Source organism: Artemia franciscana, chromosome 2, assembly GCF_032884065.1.
Source record: "Artemia franciscana chromosome 2, ASM3288406v1, whole genome shotgun sequence".
Taxonomy (NCBI): domain Eukaryota; kingdom Metazoa; phylum Arthropoda; class Branchiopoda; order Anostraca; family Artemiidae; genus Artemia; species Artemia franciscana.
Genome location: NC_088864.1, coordinates 11681989 through 11708179, shown reverse-complemented (window position 1 = coordinate 11708179; position 26191 = coordinate 11681989). Strand labels below are relative to the sequence as shown.

General features: G+C 34.0%; 1 protein-coding gene across 2 annotated transcripts in view; it reads right to left on the bottom strand.

Moving 5' to 3' along the window:
- The window catches only part of LOC136037267 (calcium-activated chloride channel regulator 2-like), a 113528-nt gene that overhangs the window by 39460 nt on the left and 47877 nt on the right, over window positions 1–26191 (bottom strand). The window contains exons 1-3 of one of the 2 annotated variants that reach the window (XM_065719911.1): window positions 23388–23507; window positions 20586–20862; window positions 7615–7753 (exon numbers count right to left, since the gene is read on the bottom strand). In XM_065719911.1, coding sequence (XP_065575983.1) covers window positions 7615–7753; window positions 20586–20796 — 350 coding nt within the window. In that variant the 5' untranslated portion in view covers window positions 20797–20862; window positions 23388–23507. Of the gene's footprint in view, window positions 1–7614; window positions 7754–20585; window positions 20863–23387; window positions 23508–26191 lie in introns of those variants that run through there. The other variant, XM_065719905.1, reaches the window with a different exon arrangement.

Below are 26191 nucleotides of genomic sequence, written 5' to 3'. Positions count from 1 at the left end.
ATTTATTTCTTGTCATCCTAAAAAATCCTAAAAAAAAAACAAAAAAAAATTGAATTCTCTTTAAATGGCCACTCTACATTAATGGCTCACCTAATAGGGTCAACACTGGTCACGTACGCAGGGAGCAAAGGTCTTCAGCCCCCACACATTCCCCATTGGAGTCTCATCTTTTATATTATTTTCCTGCTATTTCCTATATTTTCATAAATTTAAGCTTTATTCTGAATTTTTTTCCAGTTTCTCGTCCTCCACAAATACTTCCCTTTATAAGTGTTTCTTAGATTGTCCTAATCTAGCAAAAAATATGAACTTACAAGGGCTATTACCAATTACTCCCCCCCCCCTTGTGAATGAGATAGCATTGGTAGATAGCTTTTCTTTTAAGAAATTTCATCTGATATAACTCTCATTAACAAAACATATACTTTTTTTTAGTTTAGAACCGTAGTGACGGAAAATAAGCCGAAAGTGTCTATCCTTATTAACCGAATAAATATGCTATCCCTATATTGAAATTACACACGAGATCTTAAATTTCCGAATATATATTTTCGTAGCACATTACATTTACTGTGGGATTAATTGGAATAATGACGAACACTTTCAATTCTAATTCTAATCCTTAGAAAAATAGCTATGCTTCCTTTGCTATTAACAAAGTTGTCTCAGTCTACTATGAAGAATAAAATGTGTTCTAAAGAAGGCACATCAACTTTCAACTGGTTCTCATTTCAGCGAGGGGCTACCCAGTCTCCACTACGAGGTATATACCTTAGAGGACCACTTTCTTTAATTAGCATATCGTTTTTATTCATGCGTGGTTCACCTCTCCAGTACGTGTTTATTATCACCTTGTGTATACAATTAAATTTAAAAAAAAAAGAAGTTCTTTTTAACTGAAAATAAGGAGCGACATTACAACTTAAAACGAACAGAAATTACTCCGTATACGAAAGGGGCTGTTCCCTCCTCAACGCCCCGCTCTTTACGCTAAAATTTAACTCTTTCTCTCAACTCTATTTTTTAAAACAGTAAAAAACACGCATCCGTGATCTGTCTTCTGGCAAAAAATACGAAATTCCACATTTTTACAGATAGGAGCTTGAAACTTCTACACTAAGGTTCTGTGATACGCTGAATCTCATGGTGTGATTTTCGTTAAGATTGTATGACCTTTAGAGGGTGTTTCCCCCTATTTTCTAAAATAAGGCAATATTCTCAGGCTTGTAACTTTTGCCTGGTAAAAATAAACTTGATGAAACTTATATATTTAAAATCCTCATTAAAATTCGATTCTCTTGATGTAACTACAGGTATCAAAATTCCATTTTTTAGAGTTTCGGTTACTGCTGAGCCGGGTCGCTCCTTACTACAGTTAGTTATTACGAACTGTTAGATTTATGGAAGTGTGCAACTCCTCGAATTTGAACGTCACTCATAATAGTTTTTTTTTACGACTGATCAAATTACAGGCACGCCTTGATGCTTTTGTTGCGCCAACATAGTCTGGTTGTCAACATGCTTCTGCGGCGAGAATTTTATGTCATGTGTCACTACCTATTAACTGAAAAAGGTAGCATCAATGAACAATTTATTAATAATAGGTTAGCAGTACCAATTTTTTTTCAAGGGAGAAACTATCTGTTCAAAAATGTATTTCAGATTTTGGGTATTTTTAAATGAATATTGTAACACGGTAAACTTTCTCCTAAAAGGCCACAAAAATAGTTAAACTTCAAACTCGAAGCTCTGCTTTAGTCATTCTCAAACTTAAGCAAGTAAACTTCCTCCCGAACATTATTTTCAAAACATGTTTTGGATGTTTTTGTTATTTCTTTTCAACATGGCCCTTACGTTGTAGTTTGTCGGCCCGTCAAACTGAAGAATTCAATTTGTACCAGAATTTTTATCTTAGAAACTCTCTATAACTCTCTTTTTCAAAAGTTTTATTTTATATTTTTTCAACCTAAGCAAGCTTCCAAATCTAATTTCAGCCATTTATGAAACAACTTCAAACATTAAATGCCAATTATCTCAAAATCTACAACTACTACTACTTATAGCTCACTGTAGCACCAAACTGCCTGAGGCCAATACAGCTACGCACACAGAGCTACACAGCTCCGATTTCCTTTAAATCTTTCTTTATGACAACCTCCCACCCCAACTGCAGACGACCTGCTTTTCCTTCAGCCCTAGACGGTTGGCCAAAAAGGACAATCTTTGGCAATCTGTCACCTTTCATCTGCAGAACGTGCCCTAGCCATCTCAACCTTTCTCTCATTATAGCCCCATAAAGTGGGATTGAACCGCACTTTTTCGTACAGCTTACTGTTTGAAATACGGCCAGTCAGCCGGGTACCCAGAACAACCGATAGACAATTTTTCTGGAAAACGTCTAGCAAATCTTAATCTGCTTTTTGGAGCGCACAAGCTTCAGAGCCGAGAAAAAAAAATCGAACACGCTGCATGTGAACTGGGGTTCACAGTTTGCCCGCCACAAGAACTTGGATTTTATCAAAATTTCCAGTTTGAATACTTAGCTTTTTGGATTTCAAATTAATTATTTCTTAGACACAACCATTAAAAGAAATCTGTGACTGAAATCGAGGTCATTTTTACGTCATCTATAAGAGCTATTGCTACACCCAGGGACGTTCAAAGGTCCGAGACGCTCGAGAAAACCAGCCTGGGTTCCTTGGTAGTGCCAGCCGACTCCACCAACTCTCGGAACAACCCTGGCTATGGACGTTTACAAACAAACAAAATCTGTAATTGTCATGACAAATAAAAATATCAACATCAGCGCTATCTATAAGACCCCGTAATTTCTAATATATAAACTTGTCACTGCACTTAAATATAGGCTAAAAGAGTGCTTTATTAGGCCAAATTCCTGAGAAATATAAAATTAAGTTAATAAAAGAAAAAAATGTACGATTTATGAGAAAAAAACCGGCGCAACGTAGGAAATATTTAACAATTGTACAAGTCATAAAATTTTAAGACTGGAATCAAAACTGAAATATACACTAATGTCACTAAAGAAAGCTTCAAAGTCAACTTTACTAGTGAAATAACTTTTTAATGGAGTGGATTGACTTATCTTTGTGATAAATTTATTTTTAGTATCCCAATCCGGTTTTTTTTTCTTGTTTTCCATACATTAATAACGACGCCTGGACATTACTAGTTTGCGAAGTTGGGTCTATGCAGAAACTTCTTGTTTGTCACTGGTATGTCCGGGAAAGGCTTTGAGGGTAGTGCACTCCATGTATATATATATATATATATATATATATATATATATATATATATATATATATATATATATATATATATATATGAAATTTTAAATACCAGTATGTATTTTGGCTTTAATATAGCCACTTATACAACCACTCTAATATGTCAAAAAATTAAGCCAATGACTTTGCCTATTTAAATTAATTAAAAAATTATTTGGAATCTCAGTTTGGGCTAACCTTACTTTAAGTCAAAATGAATACCGTACCCACGAAGAAAATTTTATTTTAGTCTCAAAGGCAGAGGATTAGCTATCAGATAATTTTGGTCATTCTAATTTCGGCAGTAGCGATTCAGACCGTATGTTGCATGACTTTAGCCTCTCAACGGAGAGCAGAAAAACTAGAAAATACGTTTCAGTTCTGATTTTCCGACTGTTTATAACGACCTTGGACGTAGAAGGTATGATTTTTCATGCTTCGATTTATGGTAGAAACCATTCGAGTAAAAACTGGTAAAATTAAAACAATGTTTAAAAAATTAAGCTACAAATAACACATTTTAGGAAAACAAGAGGAACTTTAGGAACTAAATAAGATCCAGAAAAATAGACTAACCCAATATATGAAGCGCAATTAGTCGAGGGGGGGGGGAAATAAATACAAATTTAGAAAAAGAGGTCATATAATTTATTTTTGAATTAGCTCTGCCGTTTTTACATCAGTTTTAGGCACATTTCTCGGAAAACATTATCGATGTGAATTAATCCTCGCGAACACATTCCTATATAATTGAAACAAATGAAATATGACCCTCCGAAAATTCGGGATAATTAAGGGTTATTAATGTCTTCATGAAGGGCAATGAAGTGTAAAACTTGGATTTACGGATTACAAGGTTCATGTCATTGTATTCATTATCTTAGGTGCCAGCGTTTAGCGCTATGGGAATTTTCCATAGGTAGCCAATATCATTCCAACATTTCAATGGTGGCATAATATGAGTGAAGATGGTGATTAATATTTGATTTCTTTAATAAATAACAAAAACCCGGCAATGGCACAGATGCAGAAAATTATTTTGGTGGTGATCAGGGGCAAGGGCATCAAACTTGAAAATACTGTAACATCAGTTAGTTACATGAAAATGAAACAAAAAAAAAAGAAAAAATATAGAGTCTTGAGATTTGGGCGGGGGAAGACTCTTTAGTCATATATATGTACCTGCTTCTTCTGATTAAAGATTTCTGTGTGAAAATATCTCGTTCTGAAAATTTATCATTGAGCCTCTTACGTAAAAATTGTCTTCAATAATTTTTTTTTCTTAACTTAGCCCAGTGTTTTCAGACAAATTGTTAATTACATCACCATTCCTTTAATATTAAAGCTATATGAGAAGGAGTTAGAGACATTGCTAAAAGGACTGAAAAATAACAATACCTGTGGTAATGATAGCGTCGTAAATGAGTTTTTGAAATATGATGGTTGTGAAGTTAAAGGTAAATTACCAAAGATTATGACCATTATTTATGAAAAAGGGGGAAGCACTTAGTGATTTTAAGAACGCTTTAATTAAACCCCTTGATAAGAAAGTTGATATGAGTGAGTTAGGTAATTAGAGAGACTTCAGCTCGATTTCGTTATGAAGCCAACTACTTCGTATGATGATACTTATTAGAACAAGAGATTTGTGGATATGTTTAGTAAACAAACAGCTTTTAAAAAGGCTTTAAAACAGGCTTTAAAAAGAAAGAAGAGTGTTTGTCAAAATATTCCCAGTTAAATTAATAATCGAGGTGTCAGAATAATAGGATCCCTTTAATCTTCAGTATTATATATCGTGAACAGGCATTTGATTCAACTGACAGAAAAGCTGTAGAGAAAGCCCTATTCATATATAACATTCCAGATAAGTCGACTATAATTGTTAGTGCCATATACAAAATAATATTGCTGCGGTCACGATAGAAAGTTAGGTTAGTAGTCGGTTTGGTGTAGAATTAGGAGTTAACAAAGGTTGTGTCCTATCCCCGCTGATAGGGATCAATTTAATGGACTTCATCCTAATAACTCGAAAAAAGCTACCGAGTAATACAGTAAGATATAGGAACGTAAAGTTCTGTTAGAACTGGATTATACGGATGGGTTGAGTGTCATGGATAGAAATTCTAGTACAATTAAATAATCATTGGATATTATGAGAGTTCAGGCTCCATGAATAGGTTTAAGAATTAATATTAAAAATAATAATTCGCTTCGACTAGGAATAAATATGGTGAAGAGGAGATGCTAGGTAGCGAGATAGTTGATCTGCTCGATAGCTTTACTTACCCGGGTGGTATTACTAGAGAAAATGGTGGATGCAGTGAAAATCTAAAAAGTAGAGTAGCCAAGGCGCGGGGTGTTTTTTTCTCAGTTGAAAATTTTTTAATGAAACGTAAGATACGAATAAAGGCTTGAGCAGTGGAAGCCCCAGAGAGAAAGTGCGATCTTGAAACATTGGCACTTTGAAAGAATGAGGTAGATTTCTTAAATGTTTTCTAAAAAAAATTGTCTAAGGACAGTTTTGGGTATTCATATGGCTAACCGTATAACAAACGGTAAATTAAACAAAATATATAGTTTGATCGGACATTCTATTATGAAAGAAGGAATAAGAAGGGTATGTATAGATTATAATAGATTTGGGTAGAAGACGAGGGTGTGCAGCTGTGTTGGCCCCAGGATATTTGGGGTTGCAGTGAGTTGCTTTTAGTAGTAGTTATGGTAAAAACATTGCCTAAATGTTCATATTTAAAACCACTAGACAATTTGACTAATCCATGATGATGTAAACTATATGATCGGTTTGTTGTATTGTAGCCAGTTAGTTTTTCACGTATGCTTGTAAGCCAAAATACCGTTTAGCTTACAGCTTACCTCCTACACAGAACGTACTAAAAAAATATACGTTAATCTTAGTTCACATAGTTCAGTTTGCTCAATCGAAGAGCATTCCGGAAACAGGTAATGCTGACCCTCGAGAATGACAAAGAGAAATTCAATTAGAATTGATTTAAAAAACGAGCAGAAATTACCCCGTATATAAAAGGGGCTCTTCCCTCTTCAACGCCCCGCTTTTTACGCTAAAGTTTGACTCTTTCTCTCAACTCTACTTTTTAAAACAGTAAAACTTTAGCGTAAAGAGCAGGACGTTGACGAGGGAACAGCCCCTTTCATATACGGGTAATTTCTACTCGCTTTAAGTTTTAATGTCGCTCCTTACTTTTTAGAGTTTTGGTTACAATTGAGCCGGGTCGCTCCTTACTACAGTTCGTTACCACGAACTGTTTGGCAATTTAAACAACAAAAGTTATTTTAACTCCTCAGATTGCGATTACTCCAGCAGATTTTTCTCTTGAGTTTCATTCTTCATTATTTAATAATACAAGAAGAGGACCTTTTATGACGAACACTAGTCTAGTGCTTAGGTTTAAACATAAATGTCGACGAAGACCATACTGCCTTTCCATCACAAACACAAAAAGAAGAACAATAGGGAATTCTTTTCGCAAGACAGTGGGAAACTAATTAGAATGAATGTTTCGTCCCTCTGTCCAAGGGCCGTCCTCAGCAAGACGTGAATATATACGATCAATACAACAAGATACGATCAATATAACTAAAATGATTTTTTTTTTAAACAGTCCCAGCATACTTACTTCAGCGATTTTTCTTTAGGTCCTGGTTGAACTTCTTGTTTTTCTTCTCGTTCTTCTTGTTTTTGGTGTATATGTTTAAACGTCTCTAATAAACTATTGTATTTACAACCAAATCACCTGTTACCGCAGTAACATACTGTTCCTTTGATAAAACTATTGGGATTACACTATTCAAGTCTAAATTAATGTCTGCAACCTTTTAAATTTTTGAAAGGCTATAAAAAAATCTATGAAGATTAAGTCAAGTTTGATCTCATTTCAATTTTACACAAAACCTGCATAAATAAACTTATGTATTATATTAAATTCAACATTAGTTGAATTTGGACGACCTCAATTTTCAATATTTCAAATCATCATGGAAAGTATATTCTTTTTAAGTACATATTGTTAAAAAAACTCCTTGTGTTTGTGTATAGGCCAGAATACCTTCAAAATTCCTTAGCCTCTAAGAAAATTTCTTTCGTTGAAGTTAGAGTATACCACTGGCAAGGGTCGCTCCTTATTTACAGTTTGTCATCATAAACTATTACTTGGCTATATTTTTCAACTTTGTTTATATGTACTATCATAATAATCTAAGCTAATATTTTTTATATGTAGCAATATGTCAGCATATAGTTACTTATAATATAAATTACAAACTACTGTTTTTACAAACAGCTCACCCGTTACTATAGTAGCAGGCTGTTTCCTTGATAATGTTATTGTGCTTATAGTACTCAGGATATACAGGATCATTACTGAAGCCAATATTGGGAAACACTCCATAACGCAGTTTTATCCACTCGTTTAAAATTGTAATCCCTGAAAGAAAAGGTGGCATTAGCTTGAAGTGAAAAACCATGCAGTCACGGCAAGAAAGTTTAAATAATAGTTTAAATTACCATTAGTTTAAAAAATTGAAATTACCATCAAAACCGTTGCTAACAATTGTTACTGGCAATTGCTCCTGCTAGCTAAAACATAATGGTTAACTAAAAAAAAACAAGAAAATTATTTGCAACATTTTGCAGAGACTTGTTAATTTGGCGTGAAATTTAAAATGTGACCTCGCAAGCTTATCGAAAGTAGCAGAAACGCTACTTTCTTTGCATTTACTTTTACCCTTTCGTCTATTGGCTTTTAGGTCTTAGGTACGAGAAAAGCGCGTATGCTGGGTGGGCACTTACAGCCATGTGCCTCCCTGAAACCTCTATGTTTCCTCAATTGTTCCTGCAATGTCTTATATTGTGCAATGTACTATATTTGTAATATATTGTACAATGTATTATATTTATAATAAACTGAAGAGTTTTAAGTTTTTTCCAAAATTGTGGTCCCACACCTTTTGCTTGGGAACGGCTGCGATATCAAACACACACACACACACACACACACACACACACACACACACACACACACACACACACACACACACACACACACACACACACACACACACACACACACACACACACACACACACACACCCACAAAACCATAAACACCAAATGTAACAATTTTTGTTTTGCCAATGATCCCGTCTTCATTTTAAAGAAGGTGGGCATGTGTGCAAAATATCTTTCCGGGGGCAAATATTTAAAAGCCCCCTCCTCCTACGTACTTCCCTGATTGAAGGTATAGAGGCAATCGGATATGCTTGTCCTTTGGTTCCACCCGATAAAATAGTCGGAGCAAAACGTTGTTTGCAAAATTTGTCATTTCTGGGGTTTTGAAGAGTTTACCTGTTGGTTTCTTTGTAGATTTTCTATTATTATGTTTGGTCAATTCAGTATCAAAATTGTCCTTTTTTTAACAAATGCATGCTCCTCTAAGCCTTATGATCCGTCTTAACTCTAACAATCAAAAAGCATCTAAATTACATTAAAGGTTCTTATAATAGAATTCTTCTTAGCAAAACTGGGAACCGCTAGTTATTATGTAAACTGCAAGAATGTTTCTGGTGCCTGAGCAATAATTTTAATGTTTCACTTCAAACTAGAAAATACCTAAGAATTTTAAAATTAGTTTTTTTTATTAGACAAAATAAACTCACTACGTGATTAAGCTTGAGCGCAATCAGTTATATAATGTTAGTAGGAAGGCCTAAAAACCAAAATTTGTAATTGTTACAAATGATGGTTCTCTATTTTGACAAGGGATAATAAACAATTCAAAAACCTTAAAAAAGAAAACCAAAAGTTTCAAGCTTAGTACATATCGTTGTTAGAAATCGGACTAACTTCAATAATCAAATATCTTTGAAGATTTTAGTATGAAAAGACATTAAATTGCGTAAAGAGAAAAAGAAATGGTAATTGCAAAAATATTTGCATATATTTTAACAAGGGCACAAAGTTCAAACATCTCAAAAAAGAAAACCTTTTTGAATATATTTGTATATATATTAACAAAGGATTACAACAATTTAAAAACCTAAAAAAGGAAACCAAAAGTTTGAAGCTTAGTAGAAACCGTTGTTAGAAATTGGACTTGCTTTAATAATCAAACATTTTTGGAATTGTCTGCGGTTAGACGACACGCAACAATGAAAATCCATACATAGAAACCTGCCGCGTGCCGAGTTCCGGATACATGCGGTTGGTAATTTCAAAATATTTTTCTATATTTTAACAAGGTACTACAACAATTCAAAAGCCTTAAAAAAGAAAACCGAAGCTTAGTAGATATCGTTGTTAGAAATTGGACTTGCTTTAATGATCAAATATCTTTGAAAATATTAGTTTGAAAAGGCTGATAATTGTCTCAAATTGTCTGCGGTTAGAAGACAAGCGACAATGAGAATCCATATATAGAAGCCTGCCGAGTGCTCTCGTTACTACATATCAAACAGTTCGTGGTAACGAACTGTAGTAAGGAGCGACCCGGCTCAATAGTAACCAAAACTCTAAAAAATGGAATTTTGATACCAATAGCTATATCAAAAGAATCGCATTTTAATGCTGGTTTTAAATATATAAGTTTCATCAAGTTTAGTCTTACCCATCAAAAGTTACGAGCCTGAGAAAATTTGCGTTATTTTAGAAAATAGGGGGAAACATCCCCTAAAAGTCATAGAATCTTAACGAAAATCACACCATCAGATTCAGCGTATCAGAGAACCCTATTGTAGAAGTTTCGAGCTCCTATCTACAAAAATGTGGAATTTCGCATTTTTTGCCAGAAGGCAGATCACGGATGCGTGTTTATTTGTTTTTTTGTTTTTTTTTTGTTTTTTTTCCCCAGGGGTGATCGTATCGACCCAGTTGTCCTAGAATGTTGCAAGAGGGCTCATTCTAACGGAAATGAAAAGTTCTAGTGCCCTTTTTAAGTGACCAAAAAAATTGGAGGGCACCTAGGCCCCCTCCCACGCTAATTATTTTCCCAAAGTCAACGGATCTAAATTCTGAGATAGCCATTTTATTCAGCGTAGTCGAAAAACCTTATAACTATATCTTTGGGGACGACTTACTCCCCCACAGTTCCCGTGGGAGGGGCAACAAGTTACAAACTTTGACCTGTGCTTACATATAGTAATGGTTATTAGGAAGTATACATGCATTTTCAGGAGGATTTTTTTGGTTGGAGGGAGGGGTTGAGAAGAGGGGGATATGCTGGGGGAACTTTCCATCGAGAATTTGTCATGGGAGAAGAAAACTTCCATGAAGGGAGAGCAGGATTTACTAGCATTATTTAAAAAAAAAATTAAAAAATAAATGTGAAAAAGCTTTTTCAGCTGGAAGTAAGGAACAGCAATAAAAATTAAAACAAACAGAAATTATTACCCATATAAGGGGCTCACCTCCTTATGATACCTAGCTCTTTACGCTAAAGCATTTTTAGTAATTTCAACTATTTATTCTACGGCTTTTGTGATTCAGGGGTCATTCTTAATGAATTGGGATAAAATTTAAGCTTTAGTGTAAAGAGCGAGGTACTGACGATGGGGCGAATCCCCTTATATATGTAATAAAAACATGAGAATACAAAAGTTCTTTACGTAAGCTAATTTATAAGTTACGTAAATCTTTTACCAATAAAAAGATTCGTAAAAAATTAAAAGTTCTAGCTGCCTTTTTAATTAACCAAAAAATCGGAGGGCAACTAGGCTTCGCCCCCGCTCTTTTTTTCTCAAAATCATTCGATCAAAATTATGAGAAAGCCATTTAGCCCCCCCCCCCCAAAAAAATGCAAATTTCGTTTTGATTATTCCTCTGCGGTGAGCCAAAATCAAAACATGCATTGATTCAAAAACGTTCAGAAATTAAATAAAAAAAACGAGTTTTTTTAACCGAAAGTAAGGAGCGACATTAAAACTTAAAACGCACAGAAATTACTTCGTATATGAAAGAGGCTGCTTCCTCATCAACGCCCCGCTCTTTACGCTAAAGTTTTTTACTCTTTTAAAAAGAAGAATTGAGAGAAAGAGTCAAACTTTAGCGTAAAGAGCGGGTGTTGATGAGGAAGCAGCCTCTTTCATATACGAAGTAATTTCTGTGCGTTTTAAGTTTTAATGTCGCTCCTTACTTTCAGTTAAAAAAAACTCGTTTTTTTATTTATTTAATACATGTACAGAGTTATTACACATCAATAGTATAGATAGAGCATAAATAAAACAAAGCAATGATACTCAGCCCGGTCATCCTCGTGGAGTTTGTTGAAGCCACAAAGCCTGCCAACTCATGCGGAAAAGCTTGATAAATAACTATCTTGTTTTAATGTGCAATAACTGGACTATCTTCAGGTTGCCGAAATTCTCCGCCCATCGTTTTCCGTGATCTGCCAGGTCGATGGAGAAATCCTTCGAAGATAATCTTCGGTAGAATTGACATGGCCGAACCATCGGAGCTGTTGCTTATTCTGCCGAGATTCTGCTGAGACTTTTTTTCGGTGGACTAGACCCTTTGCTGTACTTCAATTCCTTAATACAGTGAGTATATTTAACAGTAAGTTAAGATAAGATGTATTGCCTGACAAAAATAAAAATATCCTTGGAGACATCCATCTCGAATGCAAGAATGCTAGAAGTTTTCTTCCTCTTTGATTCTGAGTGTCCATGTTTCGCATCTATGCATGACTATTCGGATGACTAGGCTTAGGAATATTTGCAGTTTAAGATCAAACTATACTAGTGTAATGTAATTTAATTAAATTCAGTTTAGAACGTTTTCTTCCTCTTTTATTGAGCGTCCATGTTTCACATCTATACATGACTATTGGGACGACTAGGCTTTGGAATATTCGCAGTTCAAGATCAAACTATACTAGCGTAATGTAATTTAATTAAATTCAGTTTAGAACTTTTTTTCCTCTTTGAATTTGAGTGTCCATGTTTTGCATCTATACATGACTATTGGGACGACTAGGCTTTGGACTATTCGCAGTTCAAGATCAAACAATACTAGCGTAATGTAATTTAATTAAGTTCAGTTTAGAACTTTTTCTTCCTCTTTGATTTTGAGTGTCCATGTTTTGCATCTATACATGACTATTGGGATGACTTGGCTTTGGGATATTCGTAGTTTAAGATCAAACTATACTAGTGTGATGTTTGATTAAATTTAGTTTAGGACGTTTTCTTCCTCTTTGATTTTGAGTGTCCAGGTTTCGCATCTATACATGACTATTCGGATGACTAGGCTTTAGAATATTCGCATTTTAAGATCAAACTATACTAGTGTAATGTAATTTAATTAAATTCAGTTTAGAACGTTTTCTTCCTCTTTGATTTTGAGTGTCCATGTTTCGCATCTATGCATGACTATTCGGATGACTAGGCTTAGGAATATTTGCAGTTTAAGATCAAACTATACTAGTGTAATGTAATTTAATTAAATTCGGTTTAGAACGTTTTCTTCCTCTTTGATTGAGCGTCCATGTTTCACATCTATACATGACTATTGGGACGACTAGGCTTTGGAATATTCGCAGTTCAAGATCAAACTATACTAGCGTAATGTAATTTAATTAAATTCAGTTTAGAGCTTTTTCTTCCTCTTTGATTTCGAGTGTCCATGTTTTGCATCTATACATGACTGTTGGGACGACTAGGCTTTGGAATATTCGCAGTTCAAGATCAAACTATACTAGCGTAATGTAATTTAATTAAGTTCAGTTTAGAACTTTTTCTTCCTCTTTGATTTTGAGTGTCCATGTTTTGCATCTATACATGACTATTGGGATGACATGGCTTTGGGATATTCGTAGTTTAAGATCAAACTATACTAGTGTGATGTTTGATTAAATTCAGTTTAGGACGTTTTCTTCCTCTTTGATTTTGAGTGTCCAGGTTTCGCATCTATACATGACTATTCGGATGACTATGCATTAGAATATTCGCATTTTAAGATCAAACTATACTAGTGTAATGTAATTTAATTAAATTCAGTTTAGAACGTTTTCTTCCTCTTTGATTTTGAGTGTCCATGTTTCGCATCTATGCATGACTATTCGGATGACTAGGCTTAGGAATATTTGCAGTTTGAGATCAAACTATACTAGTGTAATGTAATTTAATTAAATTCAGTTTAGAACTTTTTCTTCCTCTTTGATTTTGAGTGTCCATGTTTTGCATCTATACATGACTATTGGGATGACTTGGCTTTGGGATATTCGTAGTTTAAGATCAAACTATACTAGTGTAATGTTTGATTAAATTCAGTTTAGGACGTTTTCTTCCTCTTTGATTTTGAGTGTCCAGGTTTCGCATCTATACATGACTATTCGGATGACTATGCATTAGAATATTCGCATTTTAAGATCAAACTATACTAGTGTAATGTAATTTAATTAAATTCAGTTTAGAACGTTTTCTTCCTCTTTGATTGAGCGTCCATGTTTCACATCTATACATGACTATTGGGACGACTAGGCTTTGGAATATTTGCAGTTCAAGATCAAACTATACTAGCGTAATGTAATTTAATTAAATTCAGTTTAGAACTTTTTCTTCCTCTTTGATTTTGAGTGTCCATGTTTTGTATCTATACATGACTATTGGGACGACTAGGCTTTGGAATATTCGCAGTTCAAGATCAAACTATACTAGTGTGATGTTTGATTAAATTCAGTTTAGGACGTTTTCTTCATCTTTGATTTTGAGTATCCATGTTTGGCATCTATACATGACTATTCGGATGACTAGGCTTTGGAATATTCGCATTTTAAGATCGAACTATACTAGTGTAATGTAATTTAATTAAATTCAGTTTATAACGTTTTCTTCCTCTTTGATTTTGAGTGTCCATGTTCTGCATCTATACATGACTGTTGGGATGACTAAACTTTGGAATATTCGCCATTTTAAATCAAACTATACTAGTTTAATGTAATTTAATTAAATTCAGTTTAGAACAGGCCTTGACTCATAGCTAAATCTGAGCTCTTGGTTCAGTTTAGAGCCTCTTTAGGTCTAAAAAATTAGCCCTTCTCTAAATAAATTCTGGCTTACTTTACTGCTTCCATGAAATAAAAATAACTGATAGAAATCTAAAATAATTATGGAGCAGGGTTGAAAAGAGGGGTAGGGGCTCAGGGCTGTCCCCCTGAAATCCTTATTTTCCCCAAATTTTTGGATACAATTTTTTCAAGTTTTTAAAATATTTTTATTATTATTATCCCCCCCCCCAAAAAAAAAAACCTACGCACGTACCTACTATGGGACTTTCTTGTTAGTTGTCTTGGGAGAGAATGTGCATGACTTTTAGAAAAACTGCCCATCATGGTTCATGATTGAAATGAACAGCACAGGAACTGAATGTCTGCATTTTGTTCTGCATTATAATTAATTTACGTTCGCCTTTTTATGGCAAGTCACGACGAATTCTATAGTTATAACAAATAACTGATTATACAAACGTCAAACAAAACTTTTTTGCACGACTAAGACCGCACAAATTTGTTTCTAATTTATGTGTCTAATATGCTTGCAAATACGAATATCCTGATGATGTGTACGAAAAATAGTTCTTTGATTTCGTAATATATTCCTATAACTCAACTTTTTTGCTGAGATTCTGACAAAGTCAAAACAGATTTACAGTCATTGATTGCATGCTACAACCAGCGACGAAATAAAATTACAAACAAAAACCGAGCTCTAATTAACGAACAGGTATTTAAAGTCAAATTTGGATGCAAGGAAACTGCATCAATATAATATTGTAAATTAAAAAGCTTGACAATCAGGCATATACACAGAGATAGCTTTGGGACCAGTACCCCTTCCCCTCAAACTAGAAATATTTATGATTTACCCTGAAATTTTCCTATAGTAATATTTTGGAATTTGACCTTCCCGGCATTAAGAATGAGATATCATCATATGGGGTTATTAAATAAAAAAAACTAGTTTTTTTAACTGAAAGTAAGGAGCGACATTAAAACTTAAAACGAACAGAAATTACTCCGTATATGAAATGGGTTGTCCCCTCCGCAGTCCCACGCTCTTTACGCTAAAGTTTGACTCTTTGCCACAATTCTACTTTTTAAAACAACTAAAAACTTCAGCGTAAAGAGCGTGGGACTGCGGAGGGGACAACCCATTTCATATACGGAGTAATTTCTGTTCGTTTTAAGTTTTAATGTCGCTCCTTACTTTCAGTTAAAAAAACTAGTTTTTTTTATTTAATTTCTGAACGTTTTTGAATTAATGCATGTTTGATTTTGGCTCTCCGCACATAAATTATTGAAATGAAATTAGTATATTAATTTTTTTTTGGCTAAATGGCTTTCTCTTAGTTTTGATCAGACGATTTTGAGAAATAAGGGGTGGGGAAGGAGGCCTAGCTGCCCTCCAATTTTTCGGTTACTTAAAAAGGCTACTAGAACTTTTAATATTCAACGAACGTTTTTATTAGTAAAAAATATACGTAACTTAAGAATTAACTTACGTAACAAACTTTTATATTCTTATATTTTTATTATGTGTACGAGGGGGTTTGTACCCTCGTTAATACCTCGCTCTTTACACTAAATCGTAAGTTTTGTTCCAATTCTTTAAGAATGACCCCTGAATCAAATAGGCCGTAGAATAAATAGTTGAAATCACTAAAAATATTTTAGCATAAAGAGCGAGGTATTTATCTCCTCCTAAATACCTCGCTCGTTATGCTAAAGTATTTTTAGAACCCTTCATATGCGTAATAATCTCTGTTTGTTTTAAATTTCAATGCTATTCCTTACTTTCATTTGAAAAAACGTTTTCATGTTTATTTTTTCATTGTTTTTTTTTATAGTAATGCTAGAAAATCCTGCGCCCTTTTCATTGAATTTTTTTTCCCCATGGCATATTTCTCCAAGGAAAGATCCTCCCACATAGCCCCCTCCCTCAACACTACCCCCAAAACCAAAAAAATCCCCCTAAAAACGTCTGTACACTTCCCAATAACCATTATTATATGTAAACACTGGTTGAAGTTTGTAACTTGCAACCCCTCCCCCAGGGACTGTGGGGGAGTAAGTCATCCCCAAAAACATAGTTATTAAGATTTTCAACTATGCCAAACAAAATGGCTATCTCAAAATTTTGATCCGTTGACTTTGGGAAAAAAATGAGCGTGGGAGGGGGCCTAGATGCCCTCCAATTTTTTTGGTCACTTAAAAAGGGCACTAGAACTTTTCATTTCCGTTAGAATGAGCCCTCTTGCGACATTCTAGGACCACTTGGTCGATACGATGACCCCTGGGGAAAAAAAAAAAAAAAAAAACAAAAAAACAAACAAATAAACACGCACCCGTGATTTGTCTTCTGGCAAAAAATGAAAAATTCCACATTTTTGTAGATAGGAGCTTGAAACTTCTATAGAAGGGTTCTCTGATACGCTGAATCTGATGGTGTCATTTTCGTTAAGATCCTACGACTTTTAGGGGGTGTTTCCCCCTATTTTCCTAAATAAGGCAAATTTTCTCAGGCTCGTAACTTTTGATGGCTAAGACTAAACTTGATGAAACTTATATATTTAAAATCAGCATTAAAATGCAATTCTTTTGATGTAGCTATTTATATCAAAATTCAATTTTTTAGAGTTTTGGTTACTATTGAGCCGGATCGCTCCTTACTACAGTTCGTTACCACGAACTGTTTGATTTACAAACATCAAATCATATTTGTTTTCTTTTAGTACCGAGGACAGTGACAAACAAAAATGATGAGAATTGGAAACTTCTGTCAAAGCGTATGTCCAAAAAGATAAAAACGGACATACAACAGCCAATGAAAAAGAATCCCTCCTCCCTTCATAAACTTGTGAAGTTTCGATAGTGGAAAAGGCCAACTTAAAGCAAAAAAGAAACATGGGGGAGAAAATCAGTAAAATATAAGCTAAAAAATAAGGTACATTAGAAGTGCAATCAAACAGTTCGTGGTAACGAACTGTTGTAAGGAGCGACCTGGCTCAATATTAACCGAAACTGTAAAAATGGAATTTGGAAACCAATAGTTGCATCAAAAGAAACGCATTTTAATGCTGATTTTAGATATATAGGTTTCATCAAGATTAGTCTTACCCATGAGCCTGAGAAAATTTGCCTCATTTTAGAAAATAGAGGGAAACACCCCCTAAAAGTCATACAATCTTCACGAAAGTCGCACCATCAGATTCAGCGTATCAGAAAACCTTGTTGTAGAAGTTTCAAGCTCCCATCTAAAAAAATGTGGAATTTCGCTTTTTTTTTGCCAGACGACAGATCACGGATGCGTGTTTATTTTTTTATTTTTTTTTCCAGGGGTATTCGTATCGACTCAGTGGTCCTAGAATGTCGTGAGAAGGCTCATTCTAACGGAAATTAAAAGTTCTAGTGCCCTTTTTAAGTGACCCAAAAAATTACGCTCATTTTTCCCCAAAGTCAGCGGATCAAAATTCTGAGATAGCCATTTTATTCACCATAGTCAAATGACCTAATAACTATGTCTTTGGGGACGAGTTACTCCCCTGCAGTCCCCGTGAGAGTGCAGAAACCTGTGCTAAACCTGTGTTTGCACATAGTAATGGTTACTGGGAAGTGCACAGACGTTTTCAAGGGGATTTTTGGTTTAGGGAGGGGGAGAGCTGAGTGGGGGGTTACGCGGGAGGATATGTCTATGCAGGAGCTTATTATGGGGGAAGAGAATTTCAATGAAAGGGGCGCAGGGTTTTCCAGCATTATTAGAAAAAACAATGAAAAAACAAATATGAAAAGTTTTTTCTACTGAAAGTAAGAAGCAGCATCAAAACTTAAAACGAACAAAAATTATTACGGATATGAGGGATTTACCTCCTCGTAATACCTTACTCTTTACGCTAAAGTGTTTTTAGCAATTTTGACTATTTATTTTGTGGCCTTTGTGATTCAGAGGTCATTCTTAACGATTTGGGACAAAATTTAAGCTTAAGTGTAAAGAGTGAGCTATCGACGAGGGGTGAACCCCTTCATATATGCAATAAAGACATACGAATATAGAAGATCGTTACGTAAGTTAATTTGTAAGTGACGTATATTTTTAGTGTAACTCAACAGATAGCCTTGTAAGAATATTAGACAACAATTACGTACATAGCATATTAATACAAAAACTTTCTTATTTTAGGAAGAGGGGTCTTCATCAGTGGGATGATTAGGATCAATCGTTTCAAATACGAAAAATTAAGCAAGAAAAAAGGGATTTAATTTTGACACAGTAGTGAACAAAAATAAAAACAAAACAACACTTTAATTAAAAAAAATATTCCGAATAGTTCGGCCCCACGTCCGGGAAAACGGAAAAAATGAAAAGAACAGAAAACCAAATTTCATGCTCTTTAAATTTTATGTAGGAAGAACACAGCAGAATTTAGAAAATAGGCTACAGCAGTGTTATAGATTGCTCGCTAAAACATAATCAAACACCGAAAACGTTTGAATCAGCTGCAGCAGAACACGTATTTAATTTTTCTCCTCAGAGCATTTTAATTGATCAGACAAACATTGCAAATACGTCTGTAGAACTTTTGCAACATTTCGGAGAAAGTACAGAGATAAAAAAGATTGTCTACGGGGGTTTTAGTATTAATAGAGATGGAGGGCATTTAGGATAAACTAAATTTATAGTAGTTTAATTATGGAGCAGATAAAAATTTCAACTAGTTGTGATTCACTTAATTGTCCTGGAACAAGTAATAACTTTGCAAACAAAAGTTAGAATGAGGTCCAAGCTGGGAAAAGTCAACGGACTGCAGCTAATCTAGCAAAAAAAAACTCCATTTAATTTATAATTCATGAATTTGTTGATTAGCCTGTGAAATTTAGTTATGGGTGATAGACCTGGGGTATGGTGACCTTTTTGTTTGTTGAAGTAAATATAGTCTTCACTTTTAATAGATTCCCATTTATACACTGAATGTTGAAAGGAGGGTGACCCAAGACATAGACTATAGACATTTGCTTTGGTTTTTTTCTCATGTTGTAACATCAATGCTGGAAGTTCGTTCATAATGTGAGTTGTTCTCATTTATTTATTTTTTCTTCGTGTATTTAGTTGTCGTATCTTTGCGTGTGTTATTTTTAAAACATATTTTCGTTTTTTTTTTCACTGAGAAAGGCTCCTGGACGTGGGCCAAAATATTCGGAATATTTTTAATTAAAATGTTATTTTGTTGTTTTTTTTGGTCACTCCTTTGTTGAAATTAAAACCCGTTTTTTCTTCCTTAATTTTTCATAAATGGAAAACCAGTGTGGTCGAAGAAATTATAATCGTTTGAATAATGTTTCAATTTATTGTATTTTTTAGCCAAAGCATTTTAGCCAAGATATTAAAGGATAAGCTAGGCGTGACTGGTATTTACCTCCCAAATGTCCTAGATTGAATTCTCATTTGCATATTTTCAACACATTATACAACGTGAATTTAATAACTTGATAGTAGAATCACCCTTTTTTAAAAAGGAAAAAAAATCCAATACCGAAAGTCTCAAATTTGGCGCAAAAACAGACCCTATCAAGCCCTATTTCCCTATCAGAAATTCCTAAAAATTGGGGAAAATTTAGGGTTTCAAGGCCCTAGCCTTCCTTTTCCATTAGGACGTGCCTTAACCGTGTAGGAGTGCCAATTGCCCGGAAGTAAAGCATACTTAAACAAAGCCAAGTTATCTTCGAAAAGAAAAAAAGAAAAAAAAAGAAAGAGCAACCAAAAATAATATTCAAATGCTTAGAGTGTACAGAACTAAAAGAAATCAACATGAACAAAAAAGATAGTGGTGGTATTGTCGAAAGACTGTCTTCGTAATATAGCTACAATAAGAACAAAATTCTAACTAGAAAAAACTAATTCTAACTAGAAAGATAGGAAACTCTAGTTAACTCTTTTATATTTTACTACTCTGCCTTTCTATTTTTTTAGAACTCACTGCTGGCAAGAAAGGATTGCAGAAAAAAAGTTAAGAAAAAGAGAAAAATGAGAAAAAACTAAAATTGTTAATATTATTCCTAATTTAAGAGGATATTCTTCACACACGCAAAAAAAAAAAATAAATAAAAAAAAGTAAAAAAAAGTAACAGTTATACAAAACAGCTAGGCCTATAATTTTTTGTTTCACGAAATCTGAAACTTAATAGTTAGGAAGTGAGAAATCGCTACTTAAAAGACTAAAGAGATAAGGAGAACAATGGAAATGAGTCAACAGCTAAAAAGACATAACATTACCATTTTTTGTTTCATTGTTATCAAACATTTTCAAGGGTAAGTGCGAATAATAGCCAGAGTTGCCACATCCTTTCGGCTGGAGCGTCCATGCAGAGTTACCCAATGAGCCTTTTTCAGTCACCAGTAAATCTGTCCTACTCCAAGCAACTCCCACCCTCGGGGTGACTTGCCGTGGACAATTTGACCATGTTTTGGGAATAATAATTGACATATTCTTGAAATATACCTTAGATTCGGTAGCTTGATAAAGTAGTTTTGACGCATAGTGGAATGAAGCCTGAAAAATAAAAGGTTAACTCATTATGTGTCCAGGTTGACAGGTAAGAGGCCAAATGCGTCCCAAAATTATCAGAAGTTATAATTTTAAAAAATATGCTGTTTTCGGAATTACCATGGTAGGGTAGGACACACCATAATGAGTAAAATAAATTTCCTTAAAGCAGTCAACAGTCTGGCTTACAATAAAGTGACTTCTAATACCCAAAATATTTAAATCCCTTTTATTTATTTTATTTTCTTAAAACATATATTTTATTCTATTGTGCATTTTAAAATGATATGATCATAATTGTTTGAAAAAGTTAATAAGCCATATACAAGAATGCAAGGACTAAATAATATAAATTTTAAGGCCAACAACACCCAATGCCGTATTATCCAATAGGCTAGTACAAAATACAAACTATGGGCACCAAGCTTTAGGAGCTCACCTATTTGTTTAGCTCACATTTTTTTTTTTTTTTTTTATGGAAACTTGTAAAATGTTTCATGATTCCTTGCTACCGAAAAATCAACTTATTTGAAGAGAAGTCTTATTCTAACTAAGAAACATATCCTTCAAAAAAAAAGTGACCCATGTGCCGACCCCTTGCCTTAGACCCGTTATTAGAAGTAAGTTACTAGGATAAAAAGTCATATATTCAAAATAAGAAGCCTTAATCTACGTAAGCTGCTCACATATAAGTTTAATTAAATGAGCCCTTTCTAAGAAAGTCCGAAGCACAATCAAACAATTCGTGGTAACGAACTGTAGTTAAGGAGCGACCTGGCTCAATAGTAACCGAAACTCTAAAAAAGGGAATTTTAATACCAAAACATACGTCAAAAGAATCGGATTTTTGTGCTGATGTCAAACATGTAGGTTTCATAAAGTTTAGTCTTACCAATCAAAGGTTACGAACCTGAAAAAAATTGCCTTATTTTCATAAAAGGGGGCCTAAGAGTTATAGAATCTTAATGGAAATTACACCATTAGATTCAACATATCCGAGAACCCTATTGTAGAGGTTTCAAGCTTCAAGCTTTGTTATATACAAAAATGTGGAATCTTGTATTTTTGCCAGATGGAAGATCACGGATGCGTGTTTATTTGTTTGTTTTTTCATAGGGGTGATCATATTAACCCAGTGGTCCTAGAACATCGTGAAAGGGCTCATTCGAACGGAAATTAAAAGTTATAGTGCCCCTTTTAAGTGACGCTAAAGTTTGGATTTTGTCCCAATTCCTTAAGAACAACTCCTGAAACACAAGGTTGTAACTAAATTGGAACAATAAGAAGCTTTATTTCAAAGTACTAAAAAAACTTGAGTGTGAAGAGTAAGGTGTTGAGGAGGAAGCAACCTCCTTCATATAAGCGGTAATTTCGGTTCGTTTTAGTTTTAATGCTGCTTCTTACTTTCAGTTGAAAAAAACTTTTTTTCATTATTTAAGTTCTGATCGTTTTTTAAATTATCCCAAAGGCTCCACAATACCTTAATCTGGCTATGACAATACTACAGCCTATGGAAAACTTATAAGTTATCCTTGCAGAATCAAACAGTTCGTGGTAACGAACTGTAGGATGGAGCGACTCGGCTCAATTGTAACCGACACTCTAAAAAACAGAATTTTGATACCAATAGTTACATCAAGTTTTCTATTGTTTTAAAAAGTAGAACTGTGACAAAGAATCAAACTTTAGCGTAAATAGCGGGACGTTGAGGAGGGGACAGCCCCTTTCATATATGGAATAATTTCTGTTCGTTTTAAGTTTTAATGTCGCTCCTTACTTCCAGTTGAAGAAACTTGTTTTGTTTTTTAAAATTTAATCTTTGTCGCAGGACAGACATATGAATAGTATGGTAGCACAGCACAATTTCTAAAAGTACAAATGCAACACGGATTATGGTTTATTGATTAATAATCTATTTTAATTGCCACTATTTTGTTATTCAGTCATTATGATTAAGTTGTTTTGATTTATTAATGGCACCCTGGGTACTCCCTTACAATTCAGAACACACTCGAGAAAAGAAGTTAGGTTAATCATAATGAAATATACCAAAGCAACATGAAAATATTGTAAACTTGTAAAAAGTATACAATATAATACTTTAGTTTATATAATAATACATCTCAGGCTATATATTTGCACATTAAGGGGGGGATAAAGTAACCTAACCTGATGTAACCTTACCCCCCCCCACCCTAATGTGCAAATGTATAGCCTAAATAATGCAAGTCCAATACAACCTGTCATTTCTATTTATGGCCGTGAAATCGGTTATCTTAGATCTTACATTAAGCAAACTTCTCGAGTGTGTTCTAGATTGCACGCGAATACCGCGCCCTGTACTTTACTTTAATAAAAATAAAACTTCCAAAAATTGCCAAATGATTATAACTGTTAGATTATTCAGTCAAGATTCTGCTCCCCTAAAATTTCTGCACCTGGGACAGCACCCCCTTTGCCCCCCCCAAAAAAAAAGACACCTCTGTATATTACCCTTCTGCCAAATTTGGACTCCATTTACAAAAACGAACCTGAATTGAAAACAGGAATCAGATTATCCAAAGAGGAAGGAAATCAGAAGAAATCGTCATCACAAGAGATCAGATTATCAGACCTGTTGCATTGTAATTATGGTGGGAAATTTTAAGAAGGAAATGCTGAGCTTTGTCTGAATTGCATGGATTTGTATTGTTCACTGATTTAAATTATCATTTTAAAGGATTTACCGGAAAGCTCTCATGTTTTATTCAGTGAAAACTTTTTACGGATGATTCTGTCAGAAGTTCGCTAGTGGTCAGAGAAAAAAAAAAAAAAAAAAAAAAAAAAAAACTGGCGCTGAATTACAAGAAGCCGGTTGTTAATACAAGATGACCCAATTAAAAAAAAAGAAGTTTTTATGTCAATGTAATAAATTTAATAAGGGTTGAATCAAACGTACAGCTTAATCTTGTTTATTTATTTATTGAACAAAAAAAAAAAAATACTTGACTAAATTTCTAGAATGCTTGTTCTAGATTTCATTAACAGCATATTTTATCATAGCTATGTGAAAAAGTAAAATCTGTTGATACCAGATGTCTGAATAGAAATACAATTTATTCTTAAAACTGCGAGGAAATTGCCTAAAATTTGCCGACAGTAGTAGATCAAATAACAACATCAATGGATTAACCGCATCAGCAAACCATTCACATTGTTTAAATTTTTGACTCTGTCTATATAATTGATAATGTGAAACCTTTTGCAATCTTCTTTGTAACGCCCACCTCCAACTCTTTGTACGAACATAAAAACCCATATTTTAAGCACGATATAAGACAATGAAGATGTAACAATAAGAGACTTCAACTTATTGTTGTTTTTTTAACAGTGGAGTTATATGAACAAAAGAACCATCATGTCTGCTTAGTTCAAAGATTTACATGATGTCACTCCTTAACATCAAACCCGAATTCTGTTCTTCCAGCTCCTTAATAAACGACATCTTTGAATGTGGTGAATTACTGCCTTGATACCTTGCTGCTTCAACCAAGGGATTACATATTGTTTCAAGCAGATGTACAGAACTTGGTGTCTCGGACCAGTGTTTCCACTTCTACGGTTTGTTTCGTAGATTTACGGGCTTCGTAGGACCCAAATTAAAATTCTACCGCCACCAGCGGAGGGTTACCACGGTTAGTACCAAAGTACTACTTTTAGAACTTCTTGATCAAACTATTCCTTTTTGAATACTTTTTGCGAAAGCAGTAAAACAAATAAACGTTATATTTTACAATTACAGGTTGACATTATATTTTATATTATACTACATTATATATATTATATTATATTACAAACACACACACACACACACACACACATATATATATATATATATATATATATATATATATATATATATATATATATATATATATATATATATATATATATATATATATATATATATATATATATATATATTACTAGATTCTGGAAATGATTTCTCGACATTTGCCTTTATAAGATTTTTTAATCCTCTCATTTTAACCATTTACTAAACCCTTCCCCAAAAACTTAATACTTAGATATAATCTAGGGTCATAAGCCAAAGTTTGCTGTTTTTTTACTTAGCATTATGAAAAGTTGCTAGTGATAATTTGGGTAGCTAAAAAAATAATGGTAAAAATCAAAATGTGATAACTTTCGTTTAAGAAAGGCTATATCCAGGTATCAATGACGAAAATTGGATAACGGGCTATCCCTCATAAATTCTTTGGCTCCTTAAATTTTGAAAGAAAACCTTTCTGAGGGATACTTTTATTGATAACACCTTTTCGATTATTCAGGGTTTTTTTGCTTGGACCATGAGACTTTTGTAGCTTACAGAAAATTTTACTGAATCGGAAACACCATCTATAGATTTTCTATTGAAAATTCCCGACGATTAACAGATTGTAAAAAGCCACTAGTGGAAACACTGTCTCTGACCATACCTCACCATTGGGTCAACCCTAAGGCCTATTTTTTATTTTATGTACATGACTTTTGTTTATTGTCCGTATCCTCAGTGATGCTGAGTAAGCCTCGCAATAGATTTAATTTCCATTCTTGAATTTCTTTAACAAAAATTTTCTATCCTACAAACACAGGCAAAAACAATTATTCCTCCCAAAGATCAAAAACAATTGTTCAAAACCGTGACTTGTTCTTAAACATGCTGCTAAACTTGGACCTTGTTTGAGGTCGTTAGACAAAGTCTACATAAGGCACAACTCGTCTTCTTCATTGGTCTGGAAAATCCCTTCCCCGGACAAAAATTCTTGCGGTTCTCTCCTGCCAATCCTGAACACGGCCTTAGCTTTGAAAATGGAATTGAACCATTAGTTTTACTAAAAAAAGTCTTAAAAAAATATTTGGATGATTAGAATTTTGAAGAAGAAACCAAGCTGTAATCCAATCCAACGCATCGTATCTTTGAATACTTAATTTTGCTTTCTTTTAATAGCAATTTCTCAGATTTCATCAACTATTTTTTTTGTAAACACTCTGTGTTTTTTTCTCTCTAAAAGATAATGTGTTTCTTGTACTGCAGTTTTTTATGAAATCCAGTATATGAAAATTAAGGACAAAGTGATACAAATATGTGGAATTAGAGTCCAAAGAGTACACAAGGGTAGGACACCTTCAAACCCTTCAAAGTGATACAAATATGTGGAATTAGAGTCCAAAGAGTACACAAGGGTAGGACACCTTCAAACCCAGCCTCTCAAAAATATCCAAATGTTCAATTAAGGGTAAATCTAGAGATGTTTGGGAGTTTGAAGTACCCTCTCCCCGAAACTTTTGTCTGACT